Genomic DNA, 14,023 nt, shown 5'->3' on the forward strand with positions numbered 1-14,023 from the left:
TGATTAACTGTGGAGTCTGTAGTGATGTTCCCTCTATCATTCTTTCTCTAGGTAATTTTTATCTTCTCTCTTTTTTTCTTCCCCCTCTTGACCATTTTGGCTGGAGGTTTATTGATTTTATTGTTTTTTTTTTTTTTTAAAGAAGCAGCATTTGGTTTCATTAAATTCTTCTTTTTTTTAAAAGATTTTATTTATTTATTTGAGAGAGAGAAAGAGAGAGAGCACATGAGAGGAGGGAGGGTCAGAGGGAGAAGCAGATTCCCTGCTGAGCAGGGAGCCCGATGCGGGACTGGATCCCGGAACTCCAGGATCATGACCTGAGCCAAAGGCAGTCGCTTAACCAACTGAGCCACCCAGGCGCCCATTCATTGATTTCTTCTATAATTTAAAAAACTTTTTAAAAATACTTTCTTTGGTTTTAATTTTCTCTCCTTTCTTTGGAAATTGATTTGAGACTGTTTTCTTTTTAATATAAGCATTTATTTTTATGTGTTCCAGGTTTCTATATGATACTTTCAAGGAATATCATACTCCTTCTGCTTAAAGAACTTACTTTAAATTCCTGTGCTTAATGTCTTCTGACAAAAAATTCTTTCAAAATTTCTTTGCCTGAAAAGTCTTTATTTTGCCTTTATTTTATTTTATTATGTTATGTTAATCACCATACATTACATCATTAGTTCTTGATGTAGTGTTCCATGATTCATTGTTTGCGTATAGCACCCAGTGCTCCATGCAGTACCTGCCCTCTTTAATACCCATCACCAGGCTAACCCATCCTCCTACCCCCTCCCCTCTAGAACTCTCAGTTTCTTTCTCAGAGTCTATAGTCTCTCATGGATCGGCTCCCCCTCCAATTTCCCCCCTCCTTCATTTTTCCCTTCCTACTATCTTCCTTTTTTTTTTTTTTTAACATATAATGTATTATTTGTTTGAGGTACAGGTCTGTGATTCAGCAGCCTTACACAATTCACAGCACTCACCATAGCACATACCCTCCCCAATGTCTATCACCCACCACCCCATCCCTCCCACCCCCCCACCACACCAGCAACCTTCAGTTTGTTTCCTGAGATTAAGAATTCCTCATATCAGTGAGATCATATGATACATGTCTTTCTCTGATTGACTTATTTCGCTCAGCATAATACTCTCCAGTTCCATCCACATCATTGCAAATGGCAAGATTTCATTCCTTTTGATGGCTTCATAATATTCCATTGTATATATATATATACACCACATCTTCTTTATCCATTCATCTGTCGATGGACATCTTGGCTCTTTCCATAGTTTGGCTATTGTGGACATTGCTGCTGTAAACATCGGGGTGCACATACCCCTTCGGATCCCTACATTTGTATCTCTGGGGTAAACACCCAGTAGTGCAATTGCTGGGTCGTATGGTAGCTCTATTTTCAACTTTTTGAGGAACCTCCATACTGTTTTCCAGAGTGGCTGCACCAGCTTGCGTTCCCACCAACAGTGTAGGAGGGTTCCCCTTTCTCTGCATCCTTACCAACATCTGTCATTTCCTGACTTGTAAATTTTTGCCATTCTGACTGGTGTGAGGTGGTATCTCATTGAGGTTTTGATTTGGATTTCCCCGATGCCGAGTGATGTTGAGCACTTTTTCATGTGTCTGTTGGCCATTTGGATGTTGTCTTTGGAAAAATGTCTGTTCATGTCTTCTGCCCATTTCTTGGTTGGATTATTTGTTCTTTGGGTGTTGAGTTTGACCAGTTCTTTATAGATTTTGGATACTAGCCCTTTATCTGGTATGTCATTTGCAAATATCTTCTCCCATTCTGTCAGTTGTCTTTTGGTTTTGTTGACTGTTTCCTTTGCCGTGCAAAAGCTTTTTATCATGATGAAGTCCCAATAATTCATTTTTGCCCTTGCTTCCCTTGCCTATGGCGATCTTACTAGGAAGAAGTTGCTGTGGCTGAGGTCGAAGAGGTTGCTGCTTGTGTTCCCCTTTAGGATTTTGATGGACTCCTGTCTCACGTTTAGGTCTTTCAACCATTTGGAGTCTATTTTTGTGTGTGGTGTAAGGAAATGGTCCAGTTTCATTCTTCTGCATGTGGCTGTCCAATTTTCCCAACACCGTTTGTCGAAGAGACTGTCTTTTTTCCATTGGACAGTCTATCCTGCTTTGTCGAAGATGAGTTGACCATAGAGTTGAGGGTCCATTTCTGGGCTCTCTATTCTGTTCCATTGATCTATGTGTCTGTTTTTGTGCCAGTACCACACTGTCTTGATGACAGCTTCGTAATAGAGCTTGAAGTTTGGAATTGTGATGCCGCCAGCTTTGCTTTTCTTTTTCAACATCCCTGTGATCCATTGGTCTGTTTTTGTGCCAGTACCATACTGTCTTGATTATTACAGCTTTGTAATAGAGCTGGAAGTCCGGAATTGTGATGCCACCAGCTTTGCTTCTTTTTCAACATTCCTCTGGCTATTTGGGGTCTTTTCTGGTTCCATACAAATTTTAGGATTATTTGTTCCATTTCTTTGAAAAAAGTGGATGGTATTTTGATAGGGATTGCATTGAATGTGTAGATTGCTGTAGGTAGCATTGACATCTTCACAATATTTGTTCTTCCAATCCATGAGCATGGAACGTTTTTCCATTTCTTTGTGTCTTCCTCAATTTCTTTCATGAGTATTTTATAGTTTTCTGAGTACAGATCCTTTGCCTCTTTGGTTAGATTTGTTCCTAGGTATCTTATGGTTTTGAGTGCAATTGTAAATGGGATCGACTCCTTAATTTCTCTTTCTTCTGTCTTGTTGTTGGTGTACAGGAATGCCACTGATTTCTATGCATTGATTTTATATCCTGCCACTTTACTGAATTCCTGTATGAGTTCTAGCAATTTTGGGGTGGAGTCTTTTGGGTTTTCCACATAAAGTATCATATCATCTGCAAACAGTGAGAGTTTCACTTCTTCTTTGCTGATTCGGATGGCTTTTATTTCTTTTTGTTGTCTGATTGCTGTGGCTAGGAGTTCTAGTACTATGTTGAATAGCAGTGGTGAGAGTGGACATCCCTGCCGTGTTTCGGACCTTAGGGGGAAAGCTCTCAGTTTTGCCCCATTGAGAATGATATTCACTGTGGGTTTTTCATAGGTGGCTTTTATGATATTGAAGTATGTACCCTCTATCCCTATACTCTGAAGAGTTTTGATCCAGAAAGGATGCTGTATTTTGTCAAATGCTTTTATTGCATCTATTGAGAGGATCATATGCTTCTTGTTCTTTTATTAATGTATTGTATCACATTGATTGATTTGCAGATGTTGAACCAACCTTGCAGCCCAGGAATAAATCCCACTTTGGTCGTGGTGAAAAATCCTTTTAATGTACTGTTGGATCCTATTGACTAGTAATTTGGTGAGAACTTTTGTTCCATGTTCATCAGGGATATTCGTCTGTAATTCTCCTTTTTTATGGGGTCTTTGTCTGGTTTTGGGATCAAGGTAATGGTGCGGCCTCATAAAACAAGCTTGGAAGTTTTCCTTCCATTTCTATTTTTTGGAACAGTTTCAGGAGAATAGGTATTAATTCTTCTTTAAATATCTGATAGAATCCTCCTGGGAAGCCATCTGGCCCTGGGCTTTTGTTTGTTGGGAGATTTTTGATGACTGCTTCAATGTCCTTAGTGGTTATAGGTCTGTTCAGGTTTTCTATTTCTTCCTGGTTCAATTTTGGTAGTTGATACATCTCTAGGAATGCACCCATTTCTTCCAGGTTATCTAATTTGCTGGCATAGAGTTGCTCATAATACATTCTTATAATTGTTTGTATTTCTTAGTGTTGGTTGTGATCTCTCCTCTTTCATTCATGATTTTATTTATTTGGGTCATGTCTCTTTTCTTTTTGATGAGTCTGGCCAGGGGTTTATCAATCTTATTAATTCTTTCAAAGAACCAGCTCCTACTTTTGTTGATCTGATCTGTTCTACTGTTCTTTTGGTTTCTATTTCATTGATTTCTGCTCTGATCTTTATTATTCTCTTCTCCGGCTGGGTTTAGGCTTTATTTGCTGTTCTTTCTCCAGGTCCTTTAGGTGTGGGGTTAGGTTGTGTATTTGAGACCTTTCCTGTTTCTTGAGAAAGGCTTGTATTGCTATATACTTTCCTCTGAGGACCGCCTTTGCTGCATCCCAAAGGTTTTGAACAGTTGTGTTTTCATTTTCATTTGTTTCCATGAATTTTTAAAATTCTTCTTTAATTTCCTGGTTGACCCATTCATTCTTTAGTGGGATGCTCTTTAGCCTCCATGTATTTGAGTTCTTTCCGACTTTCCTCTTGTGGTTGAGTTCTAGTTTCAAAGCATTGTGGTCTGAAAATATGCAGGGAATGATCCCAATCTTTTGGTACCGGTTGAGACCTGATTTGTGACCTAGGATATGATCTATTCTGGAGAATGTTCCATGGGCACTAGAGAAGAATGTATATTCTGTTACATTGGTATGGAATGTTCTGAATATATCTGTGAAGTCCATTTGGTCCAGTGTGTCATTTAAAGTCTTTATTTCCTTGTTGATCTTTTGCTTAGATGAGCTGTCCATTTCAGTGAGGGGGGTGTTAAAGTCCCCCACTATTATTGTATTGTTGTCAATGTGTTTCTTTGCTTTTGTTATTAACTGCCTTATATAATTGGCTGCTCCCATGTTAGGGGCATAGATATTTACAGTTGTTAGATCTTCTTGTTGGATAGACCCTTTAAGTAGGATATAGAGTCCTTCCTCATCTCTTATTACAGTCTTTGTTTTAAAATCTAATTTGTTTGATATAAGGATTGCTACCATAGCTTTCTTTTGGTGTCCATTAGCATGGTAAATGGTTTTCCACCCCCTCACTTTCAATCTGGAGGTGTATTTGGATCTAAAATGAGTCTTGCAGACAGCATATCGATGGGTCTTGTTTTTTTATCCGATCTGACAGCCTGTGTCTTTTGATTGGGGCATTTAGCCCATTTACATTCAGGGTAACTATTGAAATATATGAATTTAGTGCCATTGTATTGCCTGTAGGGTTACTGTTACTGTATATTGTCTGTGTTCCTTTCTGGTCTATGTTGCTTTTAGGCTCTCTCTTTGCTTAGAGGACCCCTTTCAATATTTCTTGTAGGGCTGGTTTCGTATTTGCAAATTCCTTTAGTTTTTGTTTGTCCTGGAAGGTTTTTATCTCTCCTTCAATTTTCAGTGACAGCCTAGCTGGATATAGTATTCTTGGCTGCGTGTTTTTCTCGTTTAGTGCTCTGAAAATATCATGCCAGTCCTTTCTGGCCTGCCAGGTCTCTATGGATAGGTCTGTTGCCAGTCTAATGTTTCTACCATTGTAGGTTACATATCTCTTCTCCCGAGCTGCTTTCAGGATTTTCTCTTTATCTCTGAGACTTGTAAGTTTTACTACTAGATGTCAGGGTGTTGACCTATTTTTATTGATTTTGAGAGGGGTTCTCTGTGCCTCCTGGATTTTGATGCCTGTTTCCTTCCCCAAATTAGGGAAGTTCTCTGCTATAATTTGCTCCAATATAGCTTCTGCCCCTCTCTCTTTCTTCTTTTTCTGGAATCCCAATTATTCTAATGTTGTTTCATCTTATGGTATCACTTATCTCTCGAATTCTGCCCTCGTGATCCAGTAGTTGTTTATCTCTCTTTTTCTCAGCTTCTTTATTTTCCATCATTTGGTCTTCTATATCACTAATTCTCTTTTCTGCCTCATTTATCCTAGCAGTTAGTGCCCCCCTTTTTGATTGCACCTCATTAATAGCCTTTTTGATTTCGACTTGGTTAGATTTTCGTTCTTTTATTTCTCCAGAAAGTGTTTCTCTAATATCGTCCATGCTTTTTTCAAGCCCAGCTAGTATCTTTATAATCGTCATTCTGAACTCCAGTTCTGACATCTTACTAATGTCCATATTGATTAGGTTCTTGGCAGTCGGTACTGCCTCTTGTTCTTTTTTTTGAGGTGATTTTTTCCGTCTTGTCATTTTGTCCAGAGGAGAATAGATGAATGAGAGAACAAAATGCTAACAGGGTAACAACGACCCCAGAAAAATATACACTAAACAAATCAGAAGAGATCTGAAACCAGGGGAAAAGAAAGGGAAAGAAAGAAAAAAGAGAAAAAAAGGAAAAGATAAGAAAAAAAGAATATGATCAAATATGATCAGGCTGGTGAATAGATCAGTGCCACACACTAGATTTTGGGCATATTTTGGCCTGTTAGAAAAAACTGCCTCCCAAAATTTTAAGGAAAGAAAAGCTTATGTATATACAAAAATAAAGGTAAATATGATGAAGGGATGGAATATGACTGTAAAGATGAAAATTATAAAAGATTTTATGAAAGGAATTAAGATGTTGTTTGAAAAAAGAAAGAAGAGAAATTTAAAGAAAAAAAAGGGAGAGAATGTGCTCAGGCAGGATACTAGAATAAAGCCATACACTAGAGATGTAGGATATATTTTGGTCTGGTAGAAGAAACTGTATCCCAAAATTTTAAAGAGAGAACAACTTATATATATATCAAAACATAAGGGTACTACTCTGAAGGGATAGAATATGACTCTAAAAATGAAAAATAAAAAAGATTTTTAAAAAAGGGATTGATAAGATGTTGGTTGAAAAAGGGAAAAAGAAAAATTAAAAAAAAAAGAACAAAAAGAAAATTAATAAAATTACCTTTGAAAGACTAAATAATCAGGAGGAAAAAAGCCATGAATTCTATGTGCTGTATTCCCCTAGCACTGGCGTTCTGTGTTCTCATTGATCGGTAAACTTGGCCTTGGCTGGCTGTTCCTGCTGATCTTCTGGGGGAGGGGCCTGTTGCCGTGGTTCTCAAGTGTCTTTGCCCGAGGCGTAATTGCCCTGCCCTTGCCGGTTGGGGCTAAGTAATCCGCTCGGGTTTGCTCTCGGGAGCTTCTGTTCCCTGCAAGCTTTCATTACAGCTTTGGCTGACGAGAGCGAAAATGGTGGCCTCCCAATCTCCGCCCTGGAGGAGCCACGAACTTGGGGCCTCGCTCCTCAGTGAGCCCCCAGAGAAAAGCAGTCAATCACTCCCGTCTCTTTGGTCTCCAGCCGCACTCCGTGCTCACTGGGCCTGTGACCAAGCGTTTCTATCTCTGGCACCCGACTTGGTGTGGAGTCTCCAAACCCAGCAGATCCCTGCAGTGCGCTCCCGCGCCACTCCTACCCGGGGAAGAAGGGGAGTCTCCCCGATCTGCTGCTTGTTGGGTCCCTGCTGGAACAGCAATGGCCTGACTGTGCTGCAGATCATGGTTGATGTCAACCCTGAGCTGAGAGCCTGCTCCTCGGCTCCGTCTCTGCAGCCAGCTTCCCTGCTCTGATACCGGGAGCTCTGCTGCACCGTGGCACCCCTGGTCTTTCTGTGACCCTGAGGGTCCTGAGACCACACTGTCCCACGAGGGTTCCACCCCTGCTTAGCCACTGGAGCGACGTCCCTCAACGGAGCTGACTTCTAAAATTTCCGATTTTGGGCTCTGCTGCTCTATCACTTGCCAGAAGCGGCTGATGGAGGCCCCCTCCCCCGCCGTCATCTTCCCAAATATCACCTCAGATTCACTTCTCCGCATGTCCTACCTTCCAGAAAGTGGTCGCTTTTCTGTTCAGAGACTTGCTGCTATTCTTTTCTTTGATCTGCTATTGAGTCCGTAGGTGTTCAGAATGGTTTGATTCCTATCCAGCTGAATTCCTGGGACCAGAGGAAATTTAGGTCTCCTACTCCTCCGCCATCTTGCTCCTCACCCCGCCTTTATTTTTTGAAGCATAATTTCACTGCATATGGGATCTTGGGTTGACAGATTTTTTTCTGTCAGTACTATATATAGCTATTACTCCAAAGTCTTCTAGCTTCCATGGTTTCTGAAAGATGATCTTTTGTAACTTTTATCATTGGTTCTCTACATATAATGTGTCATTTTCTCTGGCTGCTTTCATGGTTTTGGATGCTCTGTTTGTTTTGTTCTTTCCTTCTCCAATTCTTTTTTGTTTGTTTGGATATTTTTTATTGACTTATTTCAAGTTTACTAATCTTTTCCTTAGTTCTTTCAAGCATATCCATTAGCGCATCCAAGGAATTCTTCATCTCTGATGCCATGTTTTCTATTTCCAGCATTTTCAGATGACTCTTACACTTTCCATCTTTCTGTTTTGGTACCCCATCTGTTCATGCCTGTTGTCCCCCTTTTTCTCTAAATATTTTACCTTAATAATTATAATCATTTTCAAGTCAGTCTGGTAATTCTGATAATTCTATTATCCTTGTCATCTCTGAATCTAATTATTTTAATTATTTTCTCTCTCGACAATGGGTTCTTTATTCCTTGTTATTTTCCCCTGAGTATCGTGGCTTTGAATTGTATTTATGCCTTAAAGTGGGCATGCCTTTTCTGTCAGACTGTTAGTGTTGGAAATTAAATTATCATCAGGTCAGAAGTTCAGATAGGTTTGGATATTGTTTTGGCCATCATTATCTTTAGTGCATCACAGTCTTCAAATTCCTCCAAATTCCTCCAGTGGGCTACTGCTGCATTGTATTTAGGATGGATGCAGGAGTATCAGAAGTTTTTTCCAGTGTTTTGCTACCCCTTTAGCCATTTCCATTTACTTACTCCACAGGGGCCATCTCTCCATATGCTCTTGCCCTTTCCCCTACAGTAGACTATTGATGCTTATTTCTTGATTCTAGGTTTGTGGCAGGGGCAAGGGTGTTTTGTTGTTTTCCTGCCCTTCATCTTTGACAGGAGCTGTCCATCTGGGCCTTATGGATGAGGTGTGCTCAGAGTTCTTAGGTCCTTCTTCCTATAGAAGTAAATTTGCCTTGTATCTCTCTGATAGGTTTCCATCCCTTCCCTAGTTATGAAAGGCCTTTGATTTGAGCAAAGGATGTTGGCTGAAGATGGTTTCCTGTCCCTCTTTCATGGGTAGAGGTTTTTTTTCCTTTAACCTTTTCCTTAGCTGCAGTGGATCTTTGCCTTTGCCCTGGGGATGACAGAGTTTCCTTCTTCTCCCTATGGTTTATAGCTTTGACATTTTTAGGAGACATAGTCTGGGGAATGTGCCTGTACCTCAGCAAACCTTTAGTTAACTCTTTTACACCTACACATGTGTACCCCGAAGAGTTGTTTGTTCTTATGCCCTGCTCCCTATCTTCCTCATAAGTAACCAGTAGAGGCCTGCAGAAAAGTGCTTGTGAGTGAATGTGAACTTTCCTTGTGCCTGGGCCTCTAGGTATTCCAGACTGTCAACGTTAGCCCACACTTGGCCTTTTACAATTTGTTAAAATTTTAACTGATTTCCTCTTACCTGCTTGAATGGTGGCCCCTCTTTCTCCTTCTCTTCTGCCCTGCCAACAGTGAAACAGTGTATTTCATTTCTCTTTGGAGGGGCTTGCTGTTCTTTGGAGTTCAGATTATTATTTGTTTGCTTTATATCCTCAACTCTCTGATGGGCTCAAGAAAAGTTATGATTTTGTAGATTAGTTAGCCTTTTATCATTTTTAGTTTGGGAGTGACATTATTTACAGTTTTGTAAGTCCTAAGCAGAGTTAATTATAGTTTTAAAACATTTTTAAATTTCCTTTATGAAGATAATGGGAGTGAAAAATTTTATCAGTATTTATTTTTAAAGAGTAAATAATACCTTTTTCTAGGCAACTTTTTTCTCATTTTTTTGGTTTGTTTTTAAGATAAAAATTGGCCTTACTTTTATTTGTACAGCCTTATTTGCTAGGCTCCTAATATTTCACAGTGTTTTTAAAGCCAACTAATATCCAGACTGTTGAACAGATTTAAACAATTAGTGAGAGCACTCATCCAGTGTTTTCCCCTCTGTTTGGATTCTTAAGATCATTCCAATTGAGAGTTGTCTCAATGATTTGAAATTCATAGATTTTGGCTGTACTGTGTAAGTCAAATCAGCTCAGTCTATTTCTGAAGCTAAACCTTTGAAAAATAATATTTTAAATATTTTAGGGCATATTATTGAAATATATTACAAATGGTAGATAGAAATTTTACAATTATAACTCAAAGAGATATCTCTATTAACATGTATTGGCCCTTAAATTATCATGTATATCAGAGGGCAGAACTAGTTGCAACACTCTTGTGATGTGCCATGTAGGATATTATTCTATAATCAGAAAATTAAATTTTTATTCTTTATTCTCATTTTATGAATTTTTTGGATATAAAATTGTATATAGATTGTTGTAATTATTATTTTTTTGAGACCATCAGGAAATCAAATTTTTCTTATCTGTTTTCTCTGCAGAAAACTTCATCAGCAGTTTGAAATGTACAAGGAGCAGGTGAAGAAGATGGGAGAAGAATCACAACAGCAGCAAGAACAGAAGGGTGATGCCCCAACCTGTGGTATTTGCCACAAAACAAAATTTGCTGATGGATGTGGCCATAACTGTTCATATTGCCAAACAAAGTTCTGTGCTCGTTGTGGAGGACGAGTGTCATTACGTTCAAACAAGGTACAGAATGAAAACTACACATAATTCAATTATAGTTAAGCTTATAATACAGTCAAGCTAATTGTGAATAAAATAAAGCAGACAATTGAAATTAATATTCAGGTTAACCAATGAACAAAAACCCTCTAGTATCCTCATTTTAGATAAAAGAAATTTTTAATTTTTCCTTTCAGTTAAAGAGATTTGTCTCATTGTTTATGTCCTTTAGCTGATGATTTTGTTTAGAATCATAGGATCTTAAACTTTCAAAGATGATGAAGATAATTTAGAGATCTAAATTAGATCTAATTTAGAGATTGGTCCAACTCCTTTATTTTCACAGATGCAGAAAACTCAGATTCAGGGAGAATTAAGGTCATTCTTAAAGTCACACAACTGATTAATGTTAGAGCAGTGACACTGCTTTTTCCATTACTATACATAATTTTATAACTTTGTAGACCTACTTGTCCTTTGATCTCTGTTTTCTTTCCTTTCAAAGAGGCTCTTCCCAGCTTATAGAGTCTGTGTTTTATAATTTTATAGCTTTTAAAGCTACATTACCCTTTATTTTTGTTTTAACATTAATTAAATAAACATTAGACTATGGAATTTAAAGAAATGTTAAGGAGATGTTTTATACTAGAGTTTTGTAGTTTATCCATCCACTTTAGGGAATATGTTAAGGCTGCCCAAGGAATGCTTTGCTGAAATAAGCAAAAATAGTTACTATGTTTTTCTCGGTAAGTTCTTTAGAATTTGCATTTATCTCCTCCCTAGTATTTCATCACTTAATTCTTTACTTAGGCAGCTTTAAAATAGGAAGCTGATGTTTGTACATACATTACTTAGACATAATTATGGGGATTTGTTCTCCTGTGTGATTTCATGTCTCCATTTTCTCACCGTTTCCTGTTTCTCCTTGTTTTGTTTTGCCCAGAATAAATAATTTCCCATTTTTTACCCCTAGTCTTTCCCCCAGTTTACCTGATTATTTTTCTTTTCCTCGACTAGTTCTATTGGCTAGAAACTCCCGCACAGTTCTGAATAGAAATGGTGAGAACACATATCCCTGTTTTTTTCTTGATCTTAGGGAGGAAGCATTCAGTCCTTCTCTATTAGATATTATATTAGCAGTCGGCTTTTCATAGATGCTATCCATTCCTAATTTGCTGAGAGATTTTTTTGGTTTATTTGTTTGTTTTTACATCAGGAATATGTGATGGAAATTGTCAAATGCTTTCCCTCCATCTACTGAAATTAATCATGTTTTTTCTTTGCTTGTTAATGTAGTAATGAACTACATTGGTTGATTTTGAAATGCTAAACCAACTCTATTCCCCCAGACAAATCCCATTTGCTTAAGATGGATTAACCCTTTTATGTAATAATGAGTTTGATTTATTAAAGTTTTGTTTATAACTTTTGCTTCATGAGTGTTAGTGTCTGTAGTTTTCTTTTCTTGAAATGTGTTTCTTTGATTTTGGTATCACAGTAATGCTGGCCTGATAAAATAAGTTGGGAAGTATTTTCCTCTCTTCAGTGTTTTAGAAAAGTTTCTGTAGGATTGGTATTATTTATCCTTTAATGTTTTGTAGATTTTACCAGGGAAGCCATCTGGGCATGCTGTTTAATTTTTGGGAAGGTTTTAAAGTACAGTTTCAATTTCTTTTAATAGGTATAGAATTGTTCAAGTCATTTATTTTTTCTTAAATGGGCTTTGGTGTTTTTTAAGGAATTTCTCCAGATCCTCATAATTTGTCAAATTTATTGGCATAAACCTGTTCATAGTATTCCATTATTATCCTTTAATATCTGTAGATTCTGTAGTGATGCTACCTTTTTCATTTCTGATATTGGTAATTTGCATCTTCTCTCTTTTTTCCTGCTTAATTTGGCTAGAAATATATCAGTTTTAATGATCTTCTCAAATAATGAGTTTTTTGTTTCATTGGTTTTCTCAGTTGTTGATTTCGTCTTTGATCTTTATTATTTCTTTAATTCTGCTGATTTGGGGTTGAATTTTCTCTTTTTCTGGTTCCTTAAGGTAGGAGCTGAGGTCTTTGCTTTGAGATGTCTCTTCTTTTCTAATATAGGCATTACATGCTGTCAGTTTCCCCTAAGTACTTCTTTGGTGACACCCCCCAAATTCTGATATGTTGTCTTTAATTTTCATTCAGTTTAAAATACTTTCAGGTTTTCCTTTTCTTCTTTGACGCATGAATAATTTAGAAGTATGTTATTTGTTTTCCACATATTTAGGGAGTTTCCAGAGATCTTTATGGTAGTGATTTTTAATTTAATTCTGTTGTGGTCCCAGACATACTTTGAATACCTTGAATCCTTTAAAATGTATTCATACTTATTTTATGATTAGTACATGGTTTATTTTGTTAAATGTCTGTGTGTACTTGAAAAGGATATATATTCTTTAATTTTTTTTTCTAAGATTTTATTTATTCATTTGAAGGAGAGAGATAGAGACAAAGAGAGCACAAGCAGGGGGTAGAGGCAGAGGGAGAGAGAGAAGCAGACTCCCCACTGAGCTGGGAGCCTGACTTGGGGCTCGATCCCAGGACGTGGAGATCATGACCTGAGCCAAAGGCAGATGCTTAACGATCTGAGCCACCCAGGTGCCCCTTCTTTACTTTTTGATGGAGTGTTTTTAAATGTCCTTTAAGTCAAGTTGGTTTATAGAGTTCAAGTCCAGTATATCCTTTTTGATCTTTTGCTTATTTATTTTATCAATTATTTAAGAGAAGGATATTGAAATATACAACTATATTTAGTCTGTTTCCTTTTGCAGTTCTATGTATTTTTGTTTTTGTTTTATGTGTTTTATTAAGTTCTATTTCTAAATGCATGAACATTTAGAATTATTCTGTTCCTATTAATTAATTGATCCCTTTATAATCATAAAATGGCTTCCTTTATTCCTGGTAATATTCTTTGCTCTGAAATCCACTTTGTCTAATCTTAATAAAGCCACTCTAACTTTCTTTAATAGATAGTATTAACATGGTTTACATTTTTCTCTTTTACTTTAGACTAATTTGTGTCTTCATATTTAAAGTATTGTTCTTATAGGCAGCATATAATTTGGCCTTGCTTTTTTATTCAACCTGATAATCTCTACCTTTAATTGGGGTCTTAGATAATTTACATTTAATATAATATTTGATATGGTTTTTTTGGTTATATCATTTTCCTTTTTTTCTACTTGTACCATCTGATTTTTTTTTTTTTTAGGTCTCCTTTTAATTAGTCAAGCACTTTTTATGATACAGGTTATCTCCTTTGTTACCTCATTAGCTTTGTGACTCTGTTTTATAGCTTTGTTGGTTCTTTGTTTTTTCATTTTATTAATTGCTTTAGGATCTGTAGTATACATCTTTAAATTATCATCATCAGACTTAACCGATATTATACTATTTTACGTATAGTACAATATAAGAACCTTCTAATAGTGTGTTTCCATTTCTACTCTTTTGGACTTTATGTTATGGTGTGATGTATTTTACTTTTACT

At 37.1% G+C, this 14,023-nt stretch overlaps 1 protein-coding gene across 25 annotated transcripts in view; it reads left to right on the top strand.

Moving 5' to 3' along the window:
• RIMS2 (regulating synaptic membrane exocytosis 2) overlaps window positions 1–14,023 on the top strand; it is a 583,419-nt gene that overhangs the window by 102,197 nt on the left and 467,199 nt on the right. For all 25 annotated transcript variants that reach the window (XM_027597538.2, XM_027597289.2, XM_027597533.2 and 22 more), the window contains one exon: window positions 10,306–10,516. In XM_027597538.2, coding sequence (XP_027453339.1) covers window positions 10,306–10,516 — 211 coding nt within the window. The remainder of the gene's footprint in view (window positions 1–10,305; window positions 10,517–14,023) is intronic.

The sequence above is a fragment of the Zalophus californianus genome, chromosome 4, assembly GCF_009762305.2.
Source record: "Zalophus californianus isolate mZalCal1 chromosome 4, mZalCal1.pri.v2, whole genome shotgun sequence".
NCBI classification, from domain to species: Eukaryota; Metazoa; Chordata; class Mammalia; order Carnivora; family Otariidae; genus Zalophus; species Zalophus californianus.